The sequence below is a fragment of the Aspergillus foveolatus genome (genome assembly GCF_047715535.1).
Source record: "Aspergillus foveolatus strain CBS 279.81 unplaced genomic scaffold BDW70scaffold_97, whole genome shotgun sequence".
NCBI lineage: Eukaryota > Fungi > Ascomycota > Eurotiomycetes > Eurotiales > Aspergillaceae > Aspergillus > Aspergillus foveolatus.
The window spans coordinates 5178-32298 of NW_027396161.1; the positions used below are offsets into that span (position 1 = coordinate 5178).

At 52.2% G+C, this 27121-nt stretch overlaps 7 protein-coding genes and 1 non-coding gene across 8 annotated transcripts in view; 4 read left to right on the forward strand and 4 right to left on the reverse strand.

The window, feature by feature from the left end:
* BDW70DRAFT_124932 (uncharacterized protein) overlaps positions 1-471 on the reverse strand; it is a 1151-nt gene extending 680 nt beyond the window's left edge. The window contains exons 1-2 of the mRNA XM_073734848.1: position 471; positions 6-411 (exon numbers count right to left, since the gene is read on the reverse strand). Of these exons, the coding sequence (XP_073591524.1) occupies positions 6-299 (294 nt within the window). The 5' untranslated portion in view covers positions 300-411; position 471. The remainder of the gene's footprint in view (positions 1-5; positions 412-470) is intronic.
* Positions 1-931, reverse strand: BDW70DRAFT_144446 (WXG100 family type VII secretion target; the record flags this gene model as incomplete). The annotated part of the gene is made up of 1 exon (XM_073738253.1): positions 1-931. A coding segment is annotated over exon 1 (253 nt), but the record flags the coding sequence as incomplete, so codon positions are not given.
* A 4847-nt stretch (positions 932-5778) lies between these two features.
* Positions 5779-6528, forward strand: BDW70DRAFT_164217 (tubby C-terminal-like domain-containing protein; the record flags this gene model as incomplete). The annotated part of the gene is made up of 2 exons (XM_073741440.1): positions 5779-6387; positions 6442-6528. The coding sequence occupies 2 exons, from the start codon at positions 5779-5781 to the stop codon at positions 6526-6528; spliced, it is 696 nt and encodes a 231-aa protein (XP_073591526.1).
* A 1860-nt stretch (positions 6529-8388) lies between these two features.
* On the forward strand, positions 8389-9685 carry BDW70DRAFT_172145 (uncharacterized protein; the record flags this gene model as incomplete). Its single annotated transcript, XM_073743425.1, has 5 exons — positions 8389-8456; positions 8517-8636; positions 8701-9210; positions 9280-9434; positions 9525-9685. 5 exons carry the CDS (start codon positions 8389-8391, stop codon positions 9560-9562), a joined length of 891 nt encoding a protein of 296 aa, XP_073591527.1. The 3' UTR covers positions 9563-9685.
* A 34-nt stretch (positions 9686-9719) lies between these two features.
* BDW70DRAFT_164219 (uncharacterized protein) lies at positions 9720-16509 on the reverse strand (the record flags this gene model as incomplete). The annotated part of the gene is made up of 8 exons (XM_073741441.1): positions 9720-13872; positions 14630-14844; positions 14942-15676; positions 15732-15791; positions 15868-15880; positions 15939-16149; positions 16235-16375; positions 16440-16509. 8 exons carry the CDS (start codon positions 16507-16509, stop codon positions 9720-9722), a joined length of 5598 nt encoding a protein of 1865 aa, XP_073591528.1.
* A 1033-nt stretch (positions 16510-17542) lies between these two features.
* BDW70DRAFT_t170 lies at positions 17543-17630 on the forward strand. Its single transcript has one exon. It is a non-coding gene; the product is annotated as a tRNA-Gln (tRNA).
* An 87-nt stretch (positions 17631-17717) lies between these two features.
* On the reverse strand, positions 17718-25867 carry BDW70DRAFT_172151 (uncharacterized protein; the record flags this gene model as incomplete). Its single annotated transcript, XM_073743426.1, has 12 exons — positions 17718-18623; positions 18675-19152; positions 19208-19548; positions 19594-19668; positions 19723-20007; positions 20060-20917; positions 20995-21138; positions 21204-23389; positions 23431-23877; positions 23920-24601; positions 24645-25158; positions 25200-25867. 12 exons carry the CDS (start codon positions 25865-25867, stop codon positions 17718-17720), a joined length of 7584 nt encoding a protein of 2527 aa, XP_073591529.1.
* Positions 25868-25996: 129 nt separating this feature from the next.
* BDW70DRAFT_125006 (uncharacterized protein) lies at positions 25997-26503 on the forward strand. Its single transcript, XM_073734849.1, has one exon. The coding sequence runs from the start codon at positions 26125-26127 to the stop codon at positions 26392-26394; it is 270 nt and encodes an 89-aa protein (XP_073591530.1). The 5' UTR covers positions 25997-26124; the 3' UTR covers positions 26395-26503.
* Positions 26504-27121: the final 618 nt, after the last annotated feature.

A 27121-nucleotide genomic window follows, 5' to 3' on the forward strand; every position in this document is an offset into this window, starting at 1 on the left:
GTAGCCTGCTCAGGAGTGATGCTCTCAGCGCCAGAGCCAGTAGCCTGTTCGGGGGTGACGCTCACAGCACCTGAGCCAGTAGCTTGCTCGGGGGTAACGCTCTCAGCACCAGAGCCGGTAGCTTGCTCAGGAGTGGCACTCCCAGTTGATGGTGCAGCAGTGGGGACAGGACTCATGGTGTCGGCGTCGTCGACGCCGCCAACTTCTGCCGTTCCAGCAACAGCATCTTTGGCAGTCTGCGAACCGGACACGGGTGCAATCGAATCATCAACCTTGTTCATCAAGCCGGCCTCGGCCATAGCCGCAGCATCATCTCGAACACGAAGCTTATCTCGCTTGCTATAGCCAGCATCGGTGGCTGGGGCGCGCTTTTTGAAGAAGGTTCCAATGGCAGAGCTCTCGGCATCCTCGCTGTGAACTGTTTAGCTCTGTATAGTCAAGTTGAAGGGCATGCGAAGGGACGAACATACTACGCCGATGCAGTGGCGTCAATAGCCGATGCGATTTCGGCTGAAACCTGCTGGATGTCATAAACTGAGTTACTGAGCTTTCCAAAAAGCTGAGCGAGGGATTCCTGCGTAACATCATATCAACATTACGAACAGACCGGGGTGAGTAATCGTGAGACGTACCCGCGCAGAGCCCGAGTAGCTTCCAGTTAAGACGTCAAACTGCGCGGACACCTGGCTGAATTGGCTGGAGGTGCTATCGCCGAAAGCTTGGACATCTTGCGCGAACTGTTCGAGTTGTCCATAGTCGACAGAGATCTGGGGAGCCGCCAGGGGCGCGGAGGCCACAAGGGCCGCGAACAGAGGAGCAGGGAGGACTTTGAAAAGCTGCATTTTGTGACAGCTACTTTTGTTCGGTCGTAGACGAGCCTGTCGTGAACACGAGCAGAGACGGGACTGGCTCGCCGTGAACTTATACCTAGGATCTGATGAGGGTATCCGCCCCTAAGCCCCCTACCCGGCAGCTTGATGGGTTGCTTATTTTTGGTATCTGCGCGCCCCCAGTCCTCTGTTTGGCTTCGCCTCGCTCGTATCTTCGATCTTGGCTGCAGCCAACCCTACGCTAGGGTCCAGACCACATCACTGAGTGGCCGCGACCTCGTATTCCCCTGGCGCGGCGGCACGGCTGAGGTACCTGAGCGCCACTAATAACGCTATTGTCCAATCCCAGCGCGTACTCTGCAGCCATCAATTATTGGTGGTATAAAGAGACCTTCGTTGGTACATGCGCCATGCGCTCCTTGCATTGCCTGTGGTTCAGGGACGGCATCCGTAGAATACACCCTGTGTGAAGTCTAGCGCCAGGATGCGAAGATGCAACAATTCACCTGGTCTAAGCCTCCTCCAGGCTCGAGACTCGAGCCGTGTGTGGATCCATCAACATTGCCGGGGAGAGCCCGCGTCATACTAGTGTACAAACATCATTTCTCGTTCACTGCGTGGAAAGCGCCCACCACTTTAGAGTACATTTTAGAGTACATTAAGCCCGGTCTTTGTGTGCATAAGGGTCCTGTGTCGCAACGCTCACCTGATTGAGCTAATGATCGTCCTGAGTACAGCTCAGCCACAAAAGTCGTGACTATTCACACTCTCCTCGCCCCCAGGCCTACATCTCCTGTCGTCCAGACACAAAATGACACGTGAAGCGGCATTTACTCATGAACTACGTCGGGAATAAAGAGTACCTTCCTATCGCAGAGTGTCGAGTATACTGGAGAAGGAAACTGGGGCAGACTGCCTCCTGCCCATGGCTCAGGCAGAGAACGACTTGGTATAGTTTGTGGCAGTCGCTCAATTTCTGGATGGGATTGTTGTTCGACAAGCCCAGCGCTTCCAATCTTGCTATTGGCTCAGTCGAATACGTGGCCCTGGTATGCAAGGCGACCTAACTACAGACAACGCAGCGCTACGGAGTAGTCGCAAGAGTACAACGCAGAGGGTCCAAACTCAGCGTACACAACCGCCTGAGCGCACGCTGGCCGGATGTCCGTTGAGTCGCCGATGGGACCCTTGTTTAACGAAGACCGGCTGGTAAATCTAATTGCCTGAAGAGCCGGTATGCCATTCCTTGTCAGCTCCTATCTAGGTCAACATGATGTGCACTGTCAATGTCGGTACCGGTGAATGTTCATGGGAGAGGTTTGTTGTAGATAGATCTTTAAAAGTCTCGATATTTTATCTATGATCTCTCTAGATATCACTTCTATCGTTTCAAGCATGGACATTATTAGACGGGGATATCAGTAGTTATATGGGCAATTATGATTGATCACAACCTCTGGGGTGTAATCGGATGAACCGCAGGACATGGGCTCAGGCATAGCCTCGGCTGCTGTTAAGGGCGCTAGATGCAACTGCGCACACTGATCGGTTATCTTTGTGCCCTTTGTTGAGTGGTTAGGCCTATACTAGCGCATAGAAGATCTGCTCGTGACATGGTGCCTGTCAGAAACACATTCAAGACAACTTCGAGTATGCTTTCGGCCACTGTTGACCTGCTCGCATCTACAAACTGTGGCTTTCTGTCTGCAATAAGCCAGAAAATGTAAATGGTTGTCTTTCTCAAGGACCAGGCACTGTAGGTAACAAGAGGAAGCACCTACTTCAACAGTTATTGTTTCTGAGGCCCTTCTATTTTTTTCTTGTATGGCTCTGTTAGTTCTTCCAACTTATCCGCAAATGCCTCCGAGGGGAAGAAGGTGGTAAAGATGACAAGCACCCTATCCAGCAGGGAAGAGGGCTCGAGGGGGCGCAGTTTCGCGAAACACATTATTCGTCGTTCGTTATGTTCGACGGACGTTCTGGTACAAACCTGCTCAAGAACTGCCGGATGGTGTATGCTTGGGCGGGGTATCCAAGACACGGGGCCATTCTGATGGCTCATTGAAACGCAGGAGGGACATTGAGACCAGCAGATTTCTGTGCGTGCCGCATCCAGCAGGCCCGCGAGGAGAGCAACCACCTGACCCAGCGGTGGTTATAAGACACCAAACGTCTGGTGAGATCGCAGCGATTACAGCATACGGTATTAGCCAATTTGCCAAGAAGCATTCAAAGAAGGCCCAGTCCTCTTGAGAGCGTGCGGATGTAAGTTCCAAGCTACCAGCAGATTCATCGTATAATTCAGGGACGATTTCAGGCTAACAGGTGCCCTTGGGTCTAGAACAGCCATTCGAGGTTCTGCCCCACCGGCTGCTGATCTATTCAACGAGCAGCTGAACGAGGCCACTGTTAGTTCATGCCCACTGGCATGTGGGCTTTCCAGATTGACAATATCCCCTCCGCTTGCATAACGCTTTCGAATGTTATTCTGGGCCAGGATTCAGCTCAAGCCTTCACCTACATCTTTGGGTATCCCGACGACTTCATCCTTGTTCTTGTGCAGTGCTACTTCTCCTTGTTGGCCTACTCTGGCCTCAGAGGACGAGAAAGCCAGACTTCAGGCTGCTCTTAAGGTCAAGGGTTACGAGAGGAGATTCTAAATGGATCTATAGTAGAGCTAAGACAGCAAGTTGAGGTTCAGTGTCTATTGCAATTATTCCTGTACGTCTTGATGGGATTCCATCTGTATATGAGCAGTCAGAATATCAAGAGAGTTTTTGATATAACTAGATTTCTCTTATAACCTTTACAAAAAAATCCATATGTGGATGTCTTGAACTACGTGGCGGGTTCAGGTACGATTGGTTGTACATCAGGGCAGGTTGACCATTGGTTTGCCTTACTTCGTTAGTAGAACCAGAAGCTGCCATTTAATTTCGCGCAGACTCTAGCAGACGGCTGTACCATATAGGAATTGATTGTAATTGGTTTCGCGGAGCTAGATTCTATAGAGCCGTTCATGGTCAGGCCCAGTTATGCACAGGGACGGCACTCGGAGAGACTTTTGATACTTCCCCATGCTTGATTGTCTTGTTTTCATTAAATTGTTGGGTCTCATGTTTTATTGTTGACACCTCGTCGACCCTAGCTAGGGGCTGACAGGCAGGGACCTTGACTCCCACGACAGCCAGGCGCCGCCATGTAGGCCATTGTGGGTTTAGTCCTCCGGCAGGGACGGGGTCATTGATCCTTCCTCGCGTGTGATATGATGTATTCTATGATTCTAGAGCAGAATACACACGCTCAACTTGGTCGAACTGTAGATCATCGATTGTCGCTTTTCCCTAGTATGCAAACAGTATCTCTCGCTACGCACGGGCATATAATATCCACAACTATATGGATTATCCGACTATGAACCCACCAGGACGGCTTTCGGATTATCTTCGGAAATCACCTTGTAAGACCAAACTGGCCCACCCAAGCTTCGGGACGTATCCCCACACCAAGCCAACGACTTCTTCGCGGAGAACATAGGGGCGGCGGCCTAACAGATAACATAAATCTGTCGTTCATGACGTTGTTGTCGCCCTTTGTTCATATTGGCTGCCTGACCATGGATCTTAACACCCGTTCTTGTTAGGTCAGGTGAGGAGACGTACTCGATGTGCCTGTCGGTCCGAATCAGATAATCGACGCTCATTGCCCGATGGACCATAAATAAGGACTCTCCATCCATATGACGGAGATCTCGCCAGCACAAATCATTTCCTTGCGGTTCCAGAGAAGGATACGGTCACCACGTTGAAAGGTAGGATCCTGATGTCACCACCATCACGGGGTATCTAGAGCCGGTGACGAAACGTAATCCATTCCATGCCATGAACTTCGAGGCGATAGCCCATAAGATTGGGAATTGCTGATGAACAGCAGCCGTACGCTTCGTTTTCCGGTTCATTCGACGCAATGCCAACACTGAAAGGAGATGGCACTTGTTTTTCTTTTCGCGAAGATACCTAGATCCTGTACATGTACTGGGAGACCTTGCCGAAGTTGAGTATCTACTCCGAGCAGGTATTCAACCTGAGTGGGAGCATTTTGAGTCTGTCGTTGAGCCCCGGGCTCTGCGGAAGCGGCCCGCAGCAACGAAGGCTGCCGGCCCGTGGGGGCCAGTTTCTGGAGAGCGTTGCCATGGCATGAAGTTAGCCTTCTAGTGACCGTCTTTTCCTTTGTGTGTAGGAATAATAGTCAGCTTTTGATCTCCATGGCGCCGATCCGTTAGTGATCCGCGTGGATACATGGCCCCAAGTGCGGACGTGCCCCGTATACTTCTTGCAATCATAAGAGCCGTAGCCAAGTGCGCCACGTCATGCGGCGCAGCAGCTCTACATGTGGGTATCGGGCATAGACAGGGGACCAGGATAGTTCCATTTTACCGATCGGGACTGGGACGGCTGTCTTTCAACCATCATTCGCCAGGCTGGTTTGGCACCACGCCGGACACAAGGCGTTGCAGCCACGGGACATGCACACAATACCCATGAAGCGAATGAGGAAAGCTAAGAATTTGGATTTATTGGCCTTTTGCTACAGAATAGCTACCTCTGGCTGTAACATCAGGTTGTCTTAACCTCCAATAAGAGAAACCGTTGTCTACAGAGTATACCTAGAATGTATATTTGGAGAAGGTGCCCTCAAATCCATTCCCACCAGATGACGTCTGCCTTGGAAGCCTGAAACCATCATTCGATATGCCAGGCTATTGTGTACTCCGTGGTAGAGTACAGTTACTCTATGCGGGAAGTGTTGTTAGATTAAGGTCGATCCCCATCCTACGCCATAAAGCCATATTTTATCATATTCATATCTATAAGGACATGTAAGCGAACAATGCTCTCACTAATCTTTTTTCCCCTCCTTCCCCACTCATCTTACCTAGCATTGTACAATGGCATCCCTCCCGCCACTTAAGCAGCGCCTTGCCCTTCGTCCAGAATATATTGCCTCATCAACCAGAGTAATCAAAGTCGACCAGCACAGCGCCAGCTGGTCCAGCGGCAACTTTACGATCACAGAAAGCAACACTGATGAAAAGCTCTTCGGAGTCACCGGCGAGTTCGCCTCTTTTACCCAACGCCGCCACTTCAGCGATGCATCGGGTCTCCCCCTCTTCGAGCTCTCGCGGGAGAGAATGGGCATGAAATGGTTTCTCCACCTGCCTGGGGAGAAGAGCAGGAAAGCGAAGGAGAAAGAAACCCCTTACTCTTCTCCTGCTGCTACCAAGCCAATCGCTACGTTTGTGCCGAAGTACAGCGCTCTCATGGATAAATTCGATATGCATTTTCGAAATTCGGCACTGGATTCTGACCCTGGTGCTGATTGGGAGGAGGTTACTCTTTCCATATGGGGGCAGAATGTCTGGAAGTCCAGGGCGAATGTCTATCACTGTGGTCGCTTGGCTATGACAGTGAAATTGACCAATATGGCTGCACCGTATATTCCCTTAAAGCGGCCCACCTGGGAGGCCTCCGTGGCCGAGGGGATGGATCTTTCACTGGTAAGCCAAGTTGCGTGGTATCTTTAGAAGGCTCCTAACGCCGGAATCATATAGGCCTCCGTTGTCGCTGTTTTTCTGGCTATGATGCTATACGAGAGCAATTGGCTCGCTGAATCCAACGCTCCGGGCACAGGTAACTAATGGAAGGGTCCCATATGGGCAGCTGGTGGATGTACCCGGAGCACAGTTTACATATCTGTGGATATTAGCTGATATACATCGCAGATGGTTTGGGGCCGTCTTGTGTTGGGCGACACCAGGTAGGAGATACATCTATTTTGCTTGTCTTCCGCTTAGTCACTGTACAAAGATTATGACAATAGAAAGATTATCATATGTAAACCTGTAAGCATGAGCTTTAAGTATCTAGGATACAAGTCGCTCACTCCTACTTTCCGTAGTCGAGTATATGCCTACTCCCATCAACGGGACCCTTTGAATATGCATATTTTTTGGCTTCACAAGCCCCTTAGGCTTGACTAGACACTGAGGCAGATCACCAGAACGCGAGTCAAGCACTCGGAGCCTCTGACAGACATTGTAGCCCTCAGGCCTCGGCGAACCCTCATACTATTCCATAGCTTTGATATTTCATGAGAGAAACATAAGCCAAGGCTCGCTGCACAACACCAGTTGTTGAAGTCTAAGGTGTATGCTCAATTGTGTATCAGCAGATGTATATGCCATCCTTTATCTGAAGCCGCGACCCAGACTCCGTTATCAATAGCGGGACAGTATAGGCTGGATTATGACCATCAGCATGAACAATAGGCGAATAAACCATTTGACTGCATGTGGTCCTTATATTCCAACAATGACCGAATACTTGCGCTCACAACTGGCCAGAATCGTTCTTGCTCTGACCCTTGCTTGGGCTACGTCTCGTCTCATCTATGTACCTGTTGATAGCCTGATGTTGTACCTTGCTCGTTTAGCTACTCCATTATCCCGATCTGAATGTATTTCTGAGCCCTTGACACATGAGCGAACTTACTACGGAGGTGTCAGATTATGGAGTGAATGGTATTTTAGATCAAACTACAACCCTGTAGTACATGATCTCAATAAAAACTGTACTAACCATGCCCAGCTCAACTATACAACATAAATTCGTAATAGGTGTTGTAATCAAAACTGCCCTTTTCGTACAGTCCACCAACTAGGTTAAACCTATTATAAGTCGAAAAGCTCCTAAACAAAGGCTCTCAAGCTCTCATCACTTCATAGAGGCTGTAAATTAGCTAGTGAAGGCCGATAGCTGGCACTTTAAGTGCCGCGCAGTTAGAGTCAACAAACTACAGGCTGTATATATAAGAGAGGTATATATACTATGTTACAAGCATCATTTAGCTCCTGGTAAGTACCTACCTATATATATTACTACAGTACGGAGAGGTAAGGCTCAGAGTATTAAGGAGGCAGCTGCCATGTTCTCGCTTTATATTCTAAATGTCAAGACGCGTTCCACAACCCTTTTCAGAATGTAAAATTAGGGTCATACTGGTTAGACGTCACTGATAATACGCGTGATTGTGTTGGGAATAGCTTCATGTTGTCCAGGTACAGTAGGGTTGAGCGGGTTGCGCGGTTGCTTGAGCTAAGCTATGTGAAGGCTATCTAAAGCTACGGGTGGCTCCAATATAGTGCGAACCTCTTAGTGTCTTCAATGGGACACTTAACCCTGTGGTCAATTGAGTGAGGTACAACATACCATAGTAAGGTCTAGACCGTGTGAAACCATGATGTTATCACAGCCAAGCTCAAACCCTACGCCATGATGAGATCAGTCTCCCCACTTAGTTATCAGGTATCTCGATTCCGCTGTCAACGAGATCGAGAAATGTGATTGGACAGGTTATTTTCTGCAGAGTATGACTGCATCGTGATGCGATCTCGATTCTTGATGTATATCCGCCATTTTCCCGCAAGAGATCATTTCAGACTATCATCACAAACTCACCCATAGCCGTGCTCTCTTTTAATCACAATCAAACTATCACAATGTCACGCATGGCAAAAGACAACACCTTCCAGGCCCCTGAGAGTGCCCAGACACAAAATACACCGGGGTAACCATATACTCTACCGCCCATAATTCTGAGACTGTCAGAGACTGATTGACCATCCAGCCTGGAAAGCAGAATGCAGCCCGCCAGCGAAGCAACCAAGCTCGAGACTTCCGACGGAATCAAAGATTACAAGGGCTCTGGCAAGCTGCAGGGAAAGAAGGCACTCATTACCGGCGGAGAGTACGTTCCCTGTACCTGTTCTGTTTCGCAGTTCTATTGCTAACAAGTCTACGGCGCTGTATAGCTCCGGCATCGGCCGCTCCGTCGCAGCCCTGTACGCCAAAGAAGGCGCCGACATAACAATCGTCTACCTCCCTGTTGAAGAAGAAGACGCGCAAGAGACAAAAAGACTCGTCGAGGCCGAAGGACGCCAATGCCTCCTGCTGAGCGGGGACCTCCGCGACCGGGGTTTCTGCAAGCAGGCCGTCGATTTGCACGTACAGAAATACGGGCACATCAATATCCTGGTTAACAATGCCTCGCAGCAATTCAGCTGTCCCGACCTGGCGCAGATAAACCTCGATACCGTCGCCGATGTCTTCCAGACTAATATCATCCAGATGTTTGCGATGACGAAGTTCTCCCTCCCGCATATGAGCAAAGGAGATAGTATCATCAATAATACTTCGGTCACAGCGTTCAGAGGGACAGGTAGCATGGTGGATTATGCGTCAACCAAGGGGGCGATTGTAGGTTTCACGCGATCTGCTGCTCTACAGCTTATTCCCAAGGGGATTAGGGTTAACGCGGTTGCGTATGTTTTCACCCTCAACGCACTCTTGCATATCTCGCCTGTCTGGTGTTGGTACTGATGGTTATGTAGTCCTGGCTCAACGTATACGCCTATCCAGGTCGATACGCGCGATGCAGAGCAGATGCAGGGGTGGGCGAGTTCGAAGCCGCTGGGCCGGCCAGGGCAGCCAAGCGAGGTGGCGACCAGCTTTGTATTTTTGGCCAGTTCGGATGCATCCCTGTTCTGTGAGTTTTCACCTTTCGGTTTCTTTCGTCTTTGGCCTTTTTCTTGGGCTAGAGTTGGATAGAGTGGTCAGTTTCTAACAAGATACATAGATGGACAGATCCTGCATCCGTATCCGCTGGGCGAGTGAGTTCATTGCTCAGGCAGGAAGGAATAGCACGATACCAATCCTGTATGATATCGCTCAGATGGAATTGACAGTAACTCGGACACTATAACTACAGTACTTGTAAGGAGAGTATGGCTCGCTACCCAATCCAACCAACGTCCATCATGCATTATCATCATCACAATCGCACCAACGCCGTCGCCGTAACCAAGATTAGCACTAGCAGGATGGTATACAGATGCCGTTCATGCGCGGACCTAAGAAATAAAGTAGGATAGCCAGGCTTAGTCTTGATATCGTTAGAGGCCGGTACGAGGGCAGCAGAGTCCAGCCCATCAAGGGCCATGCCCTTATCCGCCAAAATGCTGCCTTTGCCTTCTTCCTTCTTTGGCTTCTCGATCTCATCCATCTTAACCTTTATACTTTCAGCCTCAGATTTATCCTCGGGCGTACCGCTTGTGGTCGTTTTCTCCGCACGCTCATCAGTCTTCGGCCCGGACCCATCAGCACCAGCCTGCGGCATCGGTGCAAGCTGCACCAGCAGGTTCGCCAGCTCGTTATACCCGTTCTCCTTCGCAATCATATATGGCGTTTTGCCGCTCGGGTCCTTACTCCAGACATCGGCTCCCGCCTGAACGAGCCGGCGAAGTGCGGTCTCCGAGCCGAACTGTGCCGCACATCTTAGGAAATAGTCCAGATTCACCTTTCCAGCAGCCTTCTCGTTATTTTCACCTTCGCCTGTCCCTCCGCCTGTGGACGTAGGTGGGGGCGGCAATTTGGCCCCCTTCTCAATAAGCAGGATCCCAAGCCTCGGACCTGCCATCCAGAGAGGTGGCCATCCCCACTGATCTTCGATGTCGGGATCTGCGCCCGCCTCTAAGAGGAGTCGTGCCTCATCCCACAAGCCGCCCATTACGGCAAGAGAGAGCGGCGTCCGCCCGTAGCGGTTTCGAAGATTGACGTCCGCGCCATAGTCAATCAGAACCTTCACGATAGAGGCATCGGTGTCAGAAACGGCCCAGTGTAGCGCTGCTTGGCCCATATCCGGCTCGACCTGGTTGATCTCCTCGGGCGAGGACTCCGGAAGACGCTCTTTCAGTTCAGTGAACTGTTTAGAGACCACAAGAGACCAGAGCGGGAGGGTTCCGTGGATGGAGAGGCCCGTGTCGGCGCGTTTGACGCCGTAGTCCTCTTCGCTGTCAACTGTCGTACCGCTGGGGGTTCGTTGAAGTTTGCGGTTTTGCCCTTCTGCCTTCATCCGCTGCCTCGCAGCGCGAAGCATTTCCAGAATAGCAGGATGGTGCGACTCGTGCGCGACGAGGATCGGCGTGCGGCCGTGGATATCTTTAATGGTCGGATCACCACCAGCCTCGAGGAGCACATCGACCGTCTCAAGATCTCCCATGCGCGCGATGTCGTGTAATGTTGTTTTGCCGTGTACATCCTGCATATTCACGTCAAGGGTCGGATCATGCTTAAGCAAGATCCGCAATATGTCAGCCCGCCGGTTTACAGCCGCTGAATGTAAAAGGCCGCGGTCAAACACGTCCTTGTGATGGACGTTTGCGCCTCTGTCTACAAGTAACTGTACGATGGATGTATGCCCGTAATCGATGGCCCGCATGATCGCCGTGCCATTGCTTCCTTCTTGCTGCACCTCTGTGTCGGCGCCGGCGTCGAGGAGGGCTTTTACCAGATCATAGTAACCATTTTCTGCCGCTACAGTTAGCGCTGTCGAGCCGCTGCTGTCGGCGTAGTTTATCTCTATCTCGCGATGCGCAAGGAGGAGCCTGGCAGCTCCTGTTTCGCCTTGCCGCGCGGCGAGGATCAGGGCTGTCGCGCCCTCTGGGCTGGCGCATTTCACGTCAATTCTGGGATTGGCTAGCAACATGGACACATATTCGTCATACCCGTAGACAGAGGCGAGCATAAGCGGCGTGTAGTGTGACCAGCGAGCGGCGGGCAAGTTGACGTCGATATCTTTTTGATCTAGAAGGAATCTGACAACATCAGGCAAGTTATTGAGGATGGCCCAGTGAAGGGGGGATCGGCCGCCGTTGTCAGGCGTATTCACCGATGCGCCTGCATTGCTGAGAGTAATCAATACGTCCATCAGATCTCGTTGAGCGGCAAGTGCAAGAGGCGTGACGCCATTGATGTCGCGCATATTCGGGTCGTAGCCCTGGGCGAGAAGGTCTTTCACCAGGAAATCGAGATCAAAGTGTGTTGCTAGGTGAAGCGCAGAGCCGTTCTTCGACGACCAGCTGTTGGACTGTTGCTGATCCTCTAGATACCATAATGCTTGGGCAATGGTGGCTAAGCAGCCCGCATCCGTAACAAGGGCCAGTGCTCGAGCAGAGAGGTCGTCGTCGGCCGCTACGCGGAGATGCTTCCCCCAGTTAATGGACGCGTATCGGAGGAACGGATATTTTCCCAGGCGGTTCTCAAAGTCGATATCTTCGGACGGACCAGAACAGGCGCCGGAGCGAAATACGTCGAACTGCAGGTAGGTCAGGCAGGAGGATGCCATTGTCACATTCCCTGCCGGGAACCACCGATCACGGTGCTGTCTGAAGTAGTTCTCTGCTGAGTAGTGAACAAGCCGTAGACAGTCCGACTCGTCGAGTTGTACCAGGCCTGCACACTTGGTGGCTAGGGTCCTAGCGCGGATGATGTTGTCGTCGTCCATGTCCGAATCGCCATCGCTGACTGCGAGAGCATGCTCAATTGCTTTCTCCTGGAGAGGCTGCTCGGCGAAGACCACCCAGCTCAGAAAACGCATGACCGTTTCCCTCGTTGACGCTTTCAGCTCAGTGATCCGGAGCATGGCGTCTTCGTACGTCCCATCCAGCTCCTGCGGCAGCGTCTTGAGAGCCGCCATGAGTTGCTTTATACTGAGCTTCGACTCGAGCGTGTCCATGTTGAACTTGGCCAGTAGAAACATCCCCTCATTGTTCTTCACCACTGTGTTTAGGATTGCGTCCATCAGCCCTTCCTTGATCTCCACGAATTGCTGCAAAGTTTCCGAAGCGCTCGTCCGCCAGTGCACGTACGTTGTCAGGTCCTCCTCCACGGCGGCAATGGGAATCGTGCGAGCGTTAAACTCGAGGTGGTACGTATGTCCCTTATACCCGCAGCGCGTACCGGCTTTGTAGCAACTCTGGCAGAGGTCGTAATCCTCACAATCGGCGCAGTGGTACTGCACCGCGAGATCCTCAGCGTCACAACCATCGCAGATTATGCTGCCTTCTAGCGACGGCCAGTGCCGGAAATGGCGTACAATATTCGGCAGTGGACGCGAAGTCACCATCAGATTCACCGTGTGAGGCGAGCCGTTCGGGGCGAGGCTCATCAGCAACGGTAGTTGCTCCTTCTCCGATCTCAGCTCGTCCAGTCCGTCGAGGATGATGAAGACTTTTTTGAACCGGCTGTAGAGGAGTTCAAGTGTCGACTGTAGCTGTGCGCGTGAGGGTCTTGTTCCTTCCTTGCTGTGCTTGGTGAACAGCTCCATCATATCGGTTGTGCCAACATCGTATCGCTGGACGAACTGCTTAATGATACTCGCTAGAAGATTGTCTATATCCTGCGACAGCGGATCGTCCCATTTGCAGTAGAGCATGACGACGGCAGCGCCCTTGAGCCCGCCCTCATCGCGCACCCTCAGCGCCTCGAGCTCGTTGTACACGATTGATGAGAGGAAGGTTTTGCCAGCGCCAGGGATCCCCGGACAGAAAATTCTCGTATTGCTGCCCTCGCGCCACTCGCGGAAGTCGTCGCGCTCCAGGAACCATTTGCAAGTGCCTTTATGATGCTCGTTCCAGATCATGCTCTGCTTGGTGATGAAATTCAGCGGAGAGATCCATTCGATCAGCTCTTTCAACCTCGACTCATCAACAACCTTCTTGACACCCTGCCCATCGCGGTAGATATCTTGCGAGAGCGCATGCGTCGACTGATTGATTCCATCCTGCAACGTCGACTTGAGGCGATGGATCCGGTCAATCATCTTCTCCGCGTCCTTTTGCGTAAACGGCCACGCGAGGGTCTGCGCGATCTTCCCATGCGTACTGCGGGACTTGATCGTGTGCTCCAGATCCTCGAGCTGGATCTTGATCTCCTTGAGGATCCCATCAGGGTCAAGGAGCGGGCGCAGCGAGTCCGGGATTTTGTCGTCTTTGATCGCATCGGAAGAGAGCTGTTCGAGGAGCGAGGTGATCGACATCCAGAGATATGTCACCTCACGACACAGATTCAGCCGGTCCTTTCCACCTGATCGGACGGTGCCTAAGTAGCCGATTATCTGGTAGGCGAGCGTTGCGAGCCCAGCGACGCTGGCGGTGATGCTCAACGGGTCCATGGCGGGCCATCACCTGGAGAAATAAAACTGGGGGACCAACATTCGAGAAAGAATAAATGGGAGCATATCGAACGGCGGCAGGGGCAGTCACTTTTATTTATGATTTAATTTATTATAAATAGAGGCTGGGCTGTGTGACTGCAGAAAGCCTCCAACTTTGCTACCGCAAGCTAGTCAGAGGGGCCAAAAAGCCGATCAGCGAATCCCACCATCTGTGCAAACGCTGACGGCAAGCCCCGTGCATACACTGAAATGACAGGAAAAATGCTAGCAGAAATGGCCGGGGCTGAGCTTGCACAAGCCAATCACTGCTGTAGTTGCGGCTGAGATGGCCGCAGCAGCTCGTGTATGGAGTCTAGCCCCCACGAGTATCCCCAGCCAATTGAAGGCCCTAAAAAAGTGACGAATGCATTCAGACTGCTGACTTGCAATGACAAATCTTGATCTGATCTAATTTCTTCAAGTGTGCTTATTTGCCGCTCATGCCGGGGAATACTGCTCTAGTACTAGAGTAGTACATATCTATAATCTGAGACTCACAAGCCCTACAGCCGGCTACACAGCCTCACGGTTGTCATAAGCATAATACAAGCTTATATTATGGACCATCTGCCTCCACCAGGCAATCACCTGGATAGGGGCCGCCCCATTCCCCGTCTCTGTAAGCAATCATCCGGTGATCCTCATGCCCCTTCTAGAACCCACGATACCGCGCGTTTGCTCTAGCTTACTCCGGGATCTGATGGTCCTCCACGCCGGCATGCCACCGATACTTTGCTGCCGGATGATCTGCCGGAGGGCCGCTTTGCCCGGGCTTGCCGTACAGATTCTCGCGGTACGTGGCCCTAGGCGCCGCGTAGTCCTCGTGGAAGAGTCCGCGACGGCGCAGCTCGGGGATCAGCAGGTCGATGATGTCTTTGAACGAGCCGGGTTTGATCGCGTAGGCCTGTAGCGTTCGCATCAGCGCGAGCGTCCTCAATAGGTTGTAAAAAGGAAAAAGAAAAAGAGAAAAAAGAATAAAAAGAAAGATATGAATAGCTTACCAGATTAAACCCATCAACATCTGCCTCGCGCACCCATCTCTCCATCTCGTCGGCCACTTGCTCGGGTGTCCCGACAGGCGTAGAGCCGAGTCCGCCGACGGTGATGTGCTCACCGACGGTCTTCTTCGTCCATTTTGGAACTTCGGGTGTCGCTTTCGACCAGCCTTCGACGGCAGATCGGATCGCATTGCTCGGCACAGATCGCAGCTCCTCGTCGTCGCCGTAGACGTCGAGGTTGATCCCCGTCCATCCGCCGAACAGAGCCAGCGCACCATCAATGGAACCCAGACTGCGGTAGTATGCAAACTTCTCCTTCGCTTCTTCCTCTGTCTTTCCGAGAACCGGGCAGAGCAGCGCCAGGAATTTGATTGAGGACGGATCCCGTCCGTATTGCGTCTTCGCAAGCTCTCTGATCTCGGCGACGTTCTTTGCGACGACGCTCGGGCTGTGTCCTGCGACGAAGATCGCTTCCGCGTGCTGCGCCGCGAAGGTCTTGCCCGCTTTTGAGGTTCCCGCTTGCAGGATCACGGGCGTGCGCTGTGGAGAAGGCTGGCAGAGGTGAGGACCGGGAACGTTGAAATACTTGCCGACGTGGTTGATCTCCCGTACGCGTGAGGGCTCTGTGTATACGCGGCGCTGCTTGTCGAGGACGACGGCGTCGGACCGCCAGGATGATTCCCACAGCTTGTAGGCGACTTTAATGTATTCTTCCGCAATGGCGTAGCGGTCGTCGTGCTGGCTTTTCTCAGTACTGGTGTTGTCTGGCATAATTGGGACGAAAAAGACATACCTGCGGCTGCTCTGCGTGACCGAGGTTTCGTGCTGCTGAGTCGAGATAGCCGGTGACAATCTATCTAGTCAGTATGGGCCTTATCTTCCCTAGCAGGTTTGCTGGGTAGGTAAGTAGGTAGATAGATAACACTTACATTCCATCCGATCCTGTAGTACATGATCAGCATCAGCACGCTCCAACATCTAGGTACAAGGGATAACATACCGCCCCTTGGTCAAATGGTCCACCGTTGACAGCCGCCTCGCCAGATGATACGGCTGCTCGTACGTCGTCGTCACTGTTACCCCGAATCCGATATTCTTTGTCGCGGCCGCCATGGCTGGCACGACGGCCAACGGCTCATTCACGGGCCACTGCGCGCCGGATGTGATGGCCGGTTCGAGATTGCGAGGGCCTTTATAGACGTCGTAACCGCCTGTTCGCCGCCACAACGATCAGCTTATTATTCATTTCTTGAATGGTGAAGGGGGGTTGGGCGGATGGTGCATGTGGTGAGCTACCGAGAACATCAGCAATGAAAATGCCGTGGAACTTCGCGGACTCAAGCAGCTGCGCGAGCTCGATCCAGTGGTCGATATCGTTGAAGCGATGTGATTCGTCTTCGGGGTGTACCCAAAGACCCGGGGATTGGTGGCCGCTGCCTGTACGCCGTTAGCATGGAATCGGCCCATTCTGGCGAGGAAGGGCAAAGTAGGGAGACAATACACATCTCAACAAAGGCATTGAGGATGAGCGACTTGCGTGGTCGATCCGGCTGTTGCTGTTGTGTAGACATGTTGCGTTGTATGGTAGGTAGGCCTGCTTGGTATCTTTCTCAGTTGAATCTATACATTTATCATATTGTATCAAACAACAAGCCCGCATCGCTCGCGACTCCGCGAGCGACGCCTGCTACTTATAGGAACCCTCCCCCACCGTTCTTGCAAACGCAATCGCATGCGCTCATAGCTTTCGTACCCCGCGGGCATGCGGCGCCGGTATTTGTACCTGTATAGCATCAAAGTGGGCCGGGATGGCGTGATGGACGAGATGGTGCACTGCACTGCAACTCGGCCGAACGCACCTGCTGCTGGTCTCAACTAATTAGGTGGCCTCAAAAGTAAGGCTTCTGCTCAGATTTAGAATAGAGGAGGGACAAATTGTGGTCTGGGCAGAGCCCCCGAGGTGATCTACGCCAGATCCATGGGTTGCGATCACGCACTGGACATACAAAATCACTCTATCATGGGAACCCATCACGCCATTTCTGCATACCAGCAAAGGAAAATCACTTCTATAGTATGATATACTCTCTATAAACTTGCTTTTCTTATTATTCGGCCGAGATTTGATCTCCTAATGCTTTACCATCCTACCTCTTTCCAAGGATTTGCAACATTATTCGCGGCGGTAAAGCTATTTCTCTTCTCAACTCCCCGAATTTCCAAGGAGAGAGAATCCGGTAGTCTCAGGCGATTGTCTCACTGACTTGTTCCTATACGAAGCTTGGACTACAGATCCCTATTCTGTGGTGAAGACGAGTAGTGGAGCGCGCAGATTCTCCATCACAGTTGACGGGAAACATGTATAAATCGTACCAAAGAACTCGATTAAAGGCCTAGATGTTGCTACCAACAAGAGAACTGAGAGTTATTAAGTAGTGATCTGTGGCCTAGCACTAGTTTGAGGGCACACCAACTCCCCATGTAGTTGAGACCAATTGTTACTCCTTGACCGCCCCTCATATCATGAGTCCGTGGTAAAAATATATGATTATGCTACATATTTTTGTTATATACATTTAGTAGGATGCAACAAATCAATAAGCAGGTCTTGTGGTCTAATGGTTATGACATCAGACTCTGATATCTATCCGAGTCACATCTGGTAATCCCGGTTCGATCCCGGGCAGGACCTCTCACAATCAACCTTCATTTTTACACCTTTTTTACTGACTTTCTACTTTCTTTCCCCTCATCGACAAACCCTCACTGCACTATATTCCTACTCCTCTCCGTCTCCATTTCCGTCCTCGTTCTCATTGTCATCTCTTTTCATCCCATACTTGGCTTTCAGATGATCGACCGCCGCCCTTGTTAACCCTCCAACAGTCTTCGCCTTTGCAATCTGTACAAGCGTAATCTCTAGCCCTAGGTTCCGTCTCGCCCATCCCCTTATCTCAATCGCCATCAACGAGTCGATCGTGATATTCGCAACCTCGTCTTCGTCCATGTTCTCCGCCTGCGGCATCCGCTGTGTCACCTGGTTGCCAATTTCGCGGCGCACAATCTCCTCCGATTCCGGGTCGTTTAGCAGCGAGGGGTTCTGCTCGACGCGCCGGAGGAGAGTGCGGAGTTCGTTGCTTTGACCTCCCTGGACTGCCTCGGTGCTTCTTGACTCGAGGTTCTTGTAGATGGCAAACCGGACATCGCGCACCCAGTACGGCCGGACGCTCGGGTTCGAGAGCGGCTTTGTGTTTGAAAGGCCGACGATGCACGAGGTGGAGAGAAGTGATTTTGGTGAAGGGGGAACTGCGCATTGTGATAAGGCGAGCTTGAGCCCGTCAATCAGCTGCTGCTCGCTTGGGAAGCAGACTGACGCCGCTTGCGCACGTTGCATTGCCTCCTGATTAGCGGCCATCATGCCAACTTCATCGATGGCGCCCAGGTCGATCACCGCCGCCGGAAGACCGAGATCTCGCCGATACTGGGCGAAGGAGTCCAGGAACGTGTTGGCCGCGGCATAATTGGCTTGGCCTGGGTTTCCGCAGATGCCAGAAACCGACCCGACGACAATGAAGAAGTCGAGGGCGCTCGAAGAGGTTGCCTCATGGAGGTTCCAAGTTCCCTGGACCTTTGAAGCAACACAGGACTCCCATTCTGAATATTTCATTTTGTCGAGCATGGCGTCCTGAACTCATTAGTCTCAGAGCCATTGATATGGACCAGTTCAGGGTAGTACCTGGAGAAACCCTGCCATCTGCATCACGCCAGCAAGAGGTTGCGAACACTTAGATACTGCAGCTTCCACGTCTGCAATGACCGACACATCACCGGGAACACAGATTGCCTGGCACCCCTGCGCTTCGAGCTCGCGGACAAAAGCCTGATCCTTTTCAGAGAGTCCAGCGGAACGTGACAAGTACACCAGATGCCGAGCGCCCTTTTCCACCATCCATGTCGATACTGAGCGGCCCAGTCCGCCCAGCCCGCCAACAAGCAGGTACGAGGCGTCTGGACGAAAAGAGAATGGCGAATTCCCTGGCGAGACAGAGAGACTAGAGGGGTCTTCGGGCACTTTAATCAGAATCTTACCCATATGGACGCCCTGTTGCATGTACCGGAAGGCATCTACAACATCTGCAGCCTCGTACACTCTCACCGGGCGAATGGGAACAAGCTCGTTCTCTGCTGTGAGTGTCTCGAACTGCGTGTGCATTCTGTTCGTTGAAACTGTTAGAAGGAAGCTCGAAAATCTGATTGGACTGTACATACGACTCATAGGTATGATAAGCTTCCTTTCCAAACTGCGTCAGATCGAATCCCATATATGAGCGATTCTTGATAAAAGGCCCCATATTGAGCTGCCCGTTACTTAGGAAGTCCCGCTTGCCCAGCTCAATCATTCGACCAAACGAAGCGAGACAGTCCCAGGATGCGTGGAGAAGAGCACCGGTCAGTGAATTCAGCACGACGTCCACGCCGCGACCGTTTGTCTCGCGCACCACGTCGTGGAGGAAGTCTGGGGTCCGGGAGTTGAAGATGCGGCTCCTTGGTATGCCGAAGCGATCGATGAGATACTGGACTTTCTCGTCGCTGCCCACCGTGGCGTAGATCTGCGCTATTAGCTGCTTTGCCGGTTCATGGAAACGGAGTCATACCTTTGCCCCAACATACTCACAGACGCGGATCGCCGCAAGACCGACGCCTCCGCAAGCTGAATGAATTAGTACGGACTGAGAAAGTTAGTTTCAGAAGATCCCTCCAAATTCACACGCAGGCAGCCATACCTCGCCCTTTTGCAACCGCGCAAGATGAATCAGGCAGTACGCAGCCGTGATGTAAACCGACGGCATCGTAGCCGCATCCTCAAGCGAGATGTGATCGGGAATCCGAAGGCAATACCGCGAGTGCACGACGAAGCGCGTTCGAAAAGTCCCCGTCGTCAGGAGGGCGACTCTATCGCCGGGCTTCAGGTCTCGTATTGCACCCGGTGCTACCCTTCGAACGATCCCGCTTCCTTCAAGACCGAACTCATTGGGTTCGCCGAAGAGGCCAAGCGATACGAGGATGTCCTATCATATCATCCGTTAATAATGTACTTACACGAAAGTGCAGGTGGCGAACCCGGAAATTCAAGCCGATATACTTCATCTCAATTTCGACCTGGCCTTCCTCCAACGGCGGGTTCTCGAACGGTGTCCAGCGAAGTGTATCAATTGAACCTAGTGATTCGATATCTAGTCGCCGAGGGAGGTTCATTGAGGAGTTACTATCCGTATGATCTGCCAGGCAGACCCAGTGACAACGGCCGACGTAGATCGTGCCCTGGTATAGGGCGAATTCATACTCCGGGTCTGCTTCTGCATTTGCCCTGGACCACAGAATCTTTTCGACCACAGACACAAGTGATTTCACTGACTTGTCATCGAAAATATCGGCTTCAAAGATGCTGAAGTCAGCGTCTTTCTCGTGTCTCATCGTACGTGCAAACCCGAAAACCAATCCGTAGCGTGGGTTTTCGCACCGGAACTGCGACATCCCCGTAGCCCACAGAATTGGTTGCTTGATATCTGTCAAGAGGCCTTGCAGGGCAGTAAATCCAGCTTCAGACAAGTCATGGAGGTATGGACCATCCATATCAAGGAGAGAGATGATCAAATACTCCCCTTCAGCTGGAAGACCAGCCTGCAGATCGCCGATGCATACTTCGTATCCTTGCTGTTCCAGCGTCCCCTTTAACAGCTCAACCCAGGCCTCGGGATATGTGATAGCAGCCTTTACTAATAACGCTATGGCTTTTTTTGGGATCTCTGCGTTAAGACTCGACAAGATACTAAGTGATACGCTGTCTGGTGGTTCTATATCCCTGCGTATGGCTTCAATTCCAGAGAATCCGGTAGAGCGAAGGGCTGCATCGATCTCTTCTCTCGTTAAATGTACTGGGTTCGCGTCTTCATTCGTGTTCCAAACTGGCAGGAGCCCCTGGTTTGGTGAGTGAGGGACTAATATTCACGATGCTTGGACCTACCATGACGAAGGTTGTAGGAAGATGTCCTGACCATATCAGCGCCAGTGGTGCAGGCAATTGAAGGTCCCAACTTACCTCGATCCAGCTCGTTGAGCATTAATCTACCACGCGGCGCCAGCAACTCCCGAATATTCCTGAGCGATGTCTCCAGCTCGGCCCGTCTGCCTCTGAGAACCTGCTGATTATCAGTTTGGTCACGTCATTACCTGAAGATCGGGCGAGGGGGCAGCAACTACCGACATTAGACGCAATAATAAAATCAAAACTATGTTTCTCAAAACCCTGCTCTCCTGGATCCTTCTCGATGGCAAGCAGTTTGAAGTCAATTTCGTCCTCCGCAAACGCCTTTCTCGCAGCTTCAACATTATCCGCGGATGCATCTGTAAACGTATACGCTGAGTATAGCCTCACAGTTTCCGGCGACTTCAAGTGCTTCAGGAGACTCCTTGTGACACTTCCAGCACCGCCTCCTATCTCGATGATGCGCATCGCCGGGTTTGAATGGCCCAATAAAGTCAAAAAGTGGTCCCAGCTCCGTTCCTTCTGGGAATGCAGGTATGCGCCATACTGCTCGATGTGGCTTCGAATTTCCTCGGACAGGGTCTTTGAGGTTAAAAGACTCTCAACGTTGTCGTAAATGTAACGGAGACATGACAACGGGGCTGGAACTTCACCACTTTGATTTTCATTTACGTGTTGGACCTCTGAGGACAGAACCTTCATGAGGCTCTGGCGTTCATGCGAGCTCAGATGGGCCCAATTGTAGGCTCTTGTATTTAAAGCAGATCCATCCGTCTGCTGGCCGAATCTATTAGCCGTCGAGGTAATCCATGCCTTCCAATCCTTGAGATGAGGGAGTTCCGGGTCATCGGTGACACTCTCCAGCTTCCTCGCCGTTTCGAGGATATACAAGATACTCAAAGCCTCACACGCCCACATCATGCTTACATACTCATCACCCGGCTCAGCAGGTGGCAGCAAGGTAGACGGCTCTACGAAATCAATATCCGGAGCCCACCGAATCTGTGACCCCAGCGGTATGGAAGCAGTGTCGCCCGTCCCAGACGCAGGGAACCCGGCAACATCCGTCATCGACAGGACAGGCACAGCATCGTCCCCGTCGCCAGCCATCATAATACCATGACCCGTCCATGTCCCGAAGCCGGTCTCAGCCATCAATGCTTCCAGCGACATTTCGCTTTCTGGGATGTCGGCCCGTCGCACATAGATATGTCCAATTGCCGCAGGGACAATGATCTGGAAGCGTCGGGATAGCCCCTGAGCTATGGCCATTGGGAAGGCTTGGAGCAGGTGGTCCATAATGGCGGGGTGAAGCGGATACCGGGTTCGTCCTAGGTCGCGCAGCTTAGCTGAGGCTTTTCGATCATTGGGATCTGCAGAGATGCATGTGAACCGTCGAAAGAGAGGGCCGTAGGCAAACCCGAGTCTCTCGACGAAGCGGTAGCAGGTGCCTACGTCAAGGACGCGAGCGTATTGTTTGATCTTGCGTCCTTTTGGAGGGTAGTCGGATCCCGCGCGCACCTGGCCATGGCAGTGTTTCGTCCAGGAAGTACCGTCGAACGAGACGATAGTGAACGAGTACCAGTCTGACTCAATAAGGTCGGTGATCTTGACTGGCTTGAGCGTCGTGATGATTTCGTACTCGGCTGACTCTTTCATCAAGAGCGGGTTCTTGATCAGCATATTTTTGATGGAGAAGTCACTCGCTTCAGGATTTAACTGGCATACTGCCTCGCCAGCCATTGAGATATATCCAGCAGCCGGGAATATAACATTTCCCTGCAAAGCGTGCTCGCTGACCCACGGAACGTCCTCCAGACGAAGCAGATTTCTCCACGCGGGCTCGAGCTCTGAAGACTCGACGCTGCGTGCGCCAAGGAGCTCATGGTGTAGATGAGCTCGGAATCGCCACTCGCGCGTTAGTCGGCTGTCGTGCCAGTAACGGGTGTTATGTTGCCAGGGATAGGGAGGTAAATTTGATATAGTGCTGCCGGGGCCATTGATGATATTGAGATTGACAGCAATCCCGCCAGCGTGCGCGAGCCCTGCAGTTACTAGTAACTGAGTGTGACTATCAGGCTCATTTCTATTCAGAGTCGGGATATACGAGAGCTCTGGTTTTGTTTCTACCGCACGGAAGATCTGCTGCAGGGGCCCAGACAGCGCAGAATGGGGTCCAATCTCTATAAAAGTCCGGCACCCCGATTTCGTGAGTATACTGCGTACCGCAGGAGAGAACAAAACAGGCGATTCCAGATTCCGACGCCAGTATGCAGCATCCAATGCTGTCGGCTCTGTGATCATACCGGTTGTGACGCTGGAAAAAAGCGGGAGCATCTTATCCTTGTGCTCGATGGCTCCTTCAATGCATGACGCGTACTGTGCTCCTATCTTGCACATATGATCTGGTTTGTTAGCTTTGTCTTCCTATGGAGCATAAACATACTGGAGTGGTAGGCTGTAGACACTCGCAGCCTTCTGCAGAGAATGTCTGGATGTTCCCGCTTAATTGCCTCCACCACTCTATCAACCGCAGCACTGCCCCCAGACAACGTGACACTTTGTGGACTGTTCTCGCATGCAATGACTACGCCTTCCTCAAGATACGGCGCGACAAGGATTTTTGACAGACCTACGGCTGCCATGGCGCCTTTTCCTTCAAGCTGCTTCGCGAGTTTTCCCCTATAGTACGCAATGATGATAGCCGATCTCGCGGAGATAGCCCCAGATGCGTATGCAGCGGCAATTTCGCCGCTCGAATGGCCGACCACAGATGAAGGAGTTATTCCCCATGCAGAAAGGATATTGATGAGTACGATTTGGAGCGCCGTGCAGAGCGGCTGCGAGAGTTCGGCTTCGTTTATTCTGCTCTTTTCCGTCCGTGACAGCTCCTCTGTTCTCGTTAGCTTTGACCTAACAGATCATGGCGTCTTACCTTCAATCGACCAGGACGGGCCATCTGCGAGACTGCTCAGAGCCTCTTCAAGACGCTGAATGTCTTTTCGCGCGGTCGGGAACGCGTTCAGCAAATCTTTGCCCATGCCCGCCCACTGAGCGCCTTGCCCGGTAAAGACAAAGGTCACCTCCGGAGTTTTGTCACGGCCAGTCTGGAAGTTTGACTCGTCTAGCAGCTCATTCGGTTTAGCTACTGTACACGCCCGGTGAGATAGATGCTCGCGCCTTTCGCCAAGTGTATAGGCAAGATCCCGGAGCTTGGACAAGTTGTTATTGGCATAGTCCGTTACAGCTCGAATGCGCTGTTTCAAACTATCTGCGCTCCTTGCCGAGACGACCAAGAGGTGCACTCCGTCATCTTCGCAGTTTCCACTAAAAGGACGGAAATTGTCACCGCAGAATGAAGATATCGAGTCAAGAATGGCGTGTGCGTTCGCACCTCCAACGCCAAAACAGTTCACGCTCACCCGCTCATGCCGGTCTTTTGGCCATGGCATGACCTCCACCGGGACATGGAGCTTTCCTTCTTCGAATGGGATTCTTGGGTTTGGCGTTTTGAAAAAGATGTTTGGGGGGATAGTGTTGTGCTCCAGCGCGAGAACGCCTTTGATGACGCTGCTGATTCCCGATGCTCCTTCTCCGTGGCCGACATTCGGTTTCACCTGACTCATTAGCCTGCATCATAGACGCGCGCTACAGACATACAGCTCCCATGATTATTCCTTTTCCTTCAAACAGTTTCGCGACAACTGACGCTTCCGCCGTGTCCCCGGCTACTGTTCCGGTTCCGTGGCACTCGAAGAACCCTGTCTGGGTGATATCCGAAATACCGGCCTTCTTATAAGCCCATCTTACAAGCGCTTCCTGGGAATGGGACCCGGGCGTCGTGATGCTGGGGGTGTGACCGTCGCAGTTGGTTGACGTTGCTCGGATTACTGCACGGATAGGGTCATTATCTCGAATGGCATCTTCGAGTCTTTTCACGTATAGGGCGTTAATGCCCTCGCCGCGCCCATACCCATCCGCCGCCTCGTCGAACGTGCGGCAAGTTCCAGTTGGAGACATGACAGTGTTATCAGACATGGTAGCCGTCATTGTCGGTGCAAACATCAGATTCGTCCCCGCGACAATGGCAGAGTAGCAGTCTCGTGAGTAGAGCGCTTGGCACGCCTCGTGGAGACCTACCAAGGACGCTGAGCAGCCGGTTTGGAGGGTCATGCTGATTCGTCAGTGTAGTTCGAATTAGGGGGAGGTGCTAACCTAGGCCCCTGAAAGTCATATTCATAGGAAAGCCGGTTCGACAAGGCAAACTGCCCCGTTCCAAGGATATGATATCGGTCTGTATGCTGCGGGTCCTTGCTCGCCAGGTCCAGCCAGTCTTCGCCATACACACCAACATAGCAGCCTATGTTTTTCCCGCGCCAATTCGTCTCTCCAGCGCTCTCCAAGCACTCCCAAACTACCTCAAGGAGCTGGCGTTGCTGCGGATCCATTCTACCTGCTTCGTGCGAGTTGATAGAGAAGAAGCCCGCGTCGAAACAGGCTGGGTCGTCTTGCAGGTAGTACCCATGGCGCGTTTTCACACAACGGGCCATGGTCTCACTGTAAAAGGAATCAACGGTATAGCGGGTTCCGGGAACCTCACAAACACCGTTTCGTTTTTCGATTAGGAATTTCCAGAGTTCATCGGGGGACTTGACTCCTCCGGGAAGCCGGAGCGCCATGCCTACAATGGCAATTGGATGGCATCCTTCGACAGAGTTGGAGGACATGGTGTTTCCACCGGTGTCAGCACCACCACTGCCAGCTTCAGCCCCGTTCTGGTCGTGGCCTTCGCTATCTGGGTAGACGCGCTGATGAAGGACGGGTTCGCCATCTGATGCCTGGGAATCAGACGCAGGAGAATGGCCTGATACGAATGTTACCATTCTGGAAGCTATACGGCTGTCTCTTTCAAGTGATCGTTGCGGATAGATAGGAAGATCTACGCCCCTGAGAACTCTTATTGACGAAGGCCTATATTGAAGATGCGAGGCAGCCTAGTCTCTGTACAGGGCCAAACACTTCCTGTGCGGGGTACAGCAAGCTCTGTGTTACAGGGAACTGTAGTCTGTGCTCAGCTAGCCACCTGAATCCTCCTACTGCTGCTGCTGTGACGAGTTCGTTCACCCTGCAGCTCGACTATATGGAGTGGCAGGAACTTTGTGCCGTGCTCGCATCAACATGCATTGCAGCACCGCGAATCACGCAGCACAGGACAATGTCATTGGTGCTCTCGTGTTTGCTTCGAGTTGCAACAATTGGCGAGGCCTACGTGAGGCTTCGCAGCGGCAGCCTTCGACTGGTCAGAAATGCGAGTGTAGACGAACTCGAGGATGAGCCATTGACTGCTGGGCTTTGCAGGTTTAGTCTACCTTTGCTGATGGTCCCGGGCTCCTTATTCTATGTCTGCTGATGCGCCGGGTGTCAAATCACAGGGACCGACGGATATAGCTTCAGCATAAGAGAGAAAGCCTCGTGAGACTCAGAATAAGAGCTGATAGGGCCAGGCACTATAAAGCCCTTGGCCTGAAGTTCCGCTTGGGTTGAACCAACTTGAGAGATCCGCTAAATCGCCTTTTTTCTCACAGCATAACCTCTCTATTATCATTCAATACAAGACACAATTCACCATGAAGGTCTTTAATGCCATCCTAACCCTCCTTACCCTCCTCCCCTCTCTCGTTATCTCGCAATCACCCGTAGATAACGCTCTCGCTCAGTTCCAGCAGCTGAACAACCGTATCGACAGCGCGCAGCGGTCCATCAACGGCTACAACGGCGGTGTTTTGCTCGCTCTCCCCGTTGCAAACAGCCTCTACAGCGCACACACCGCCGCAACAACAGCGCGTCAGTCCCTTACGGCACTAGATTCCCTTTCTCCAGAGGATAGCCAGCGCGCGCTGGACGCATACAACGAGGTTCATCCGCGGTTACTTGCAACCCTCGCGGCCGGACGGGAGAAGGTTCGCACATCTCGCCTTTGTGTTTCGTCTCCCACGTATATGATGGGCTAACTGGTATATGAGCAGGCACAAGTCTTCAGAGACGCAGGCGTTGGATACGTTGCGCAAGGAATGATTAGCAACCTTTACAACGAGAAGAACAGGTTCGAAGTTGCGCTCAGGGACAAGATTTATCCG

Excerpts from the sequence above, each read along its gene's own strand:
- BDW70DRAFT_125006 (XM_073734849.1), top strand. The coding sequence starts at position 26,125 with ATGGAGTGGCAGGAACTTTGTGCCGTGCTCGCATCAACATGCATTGCA.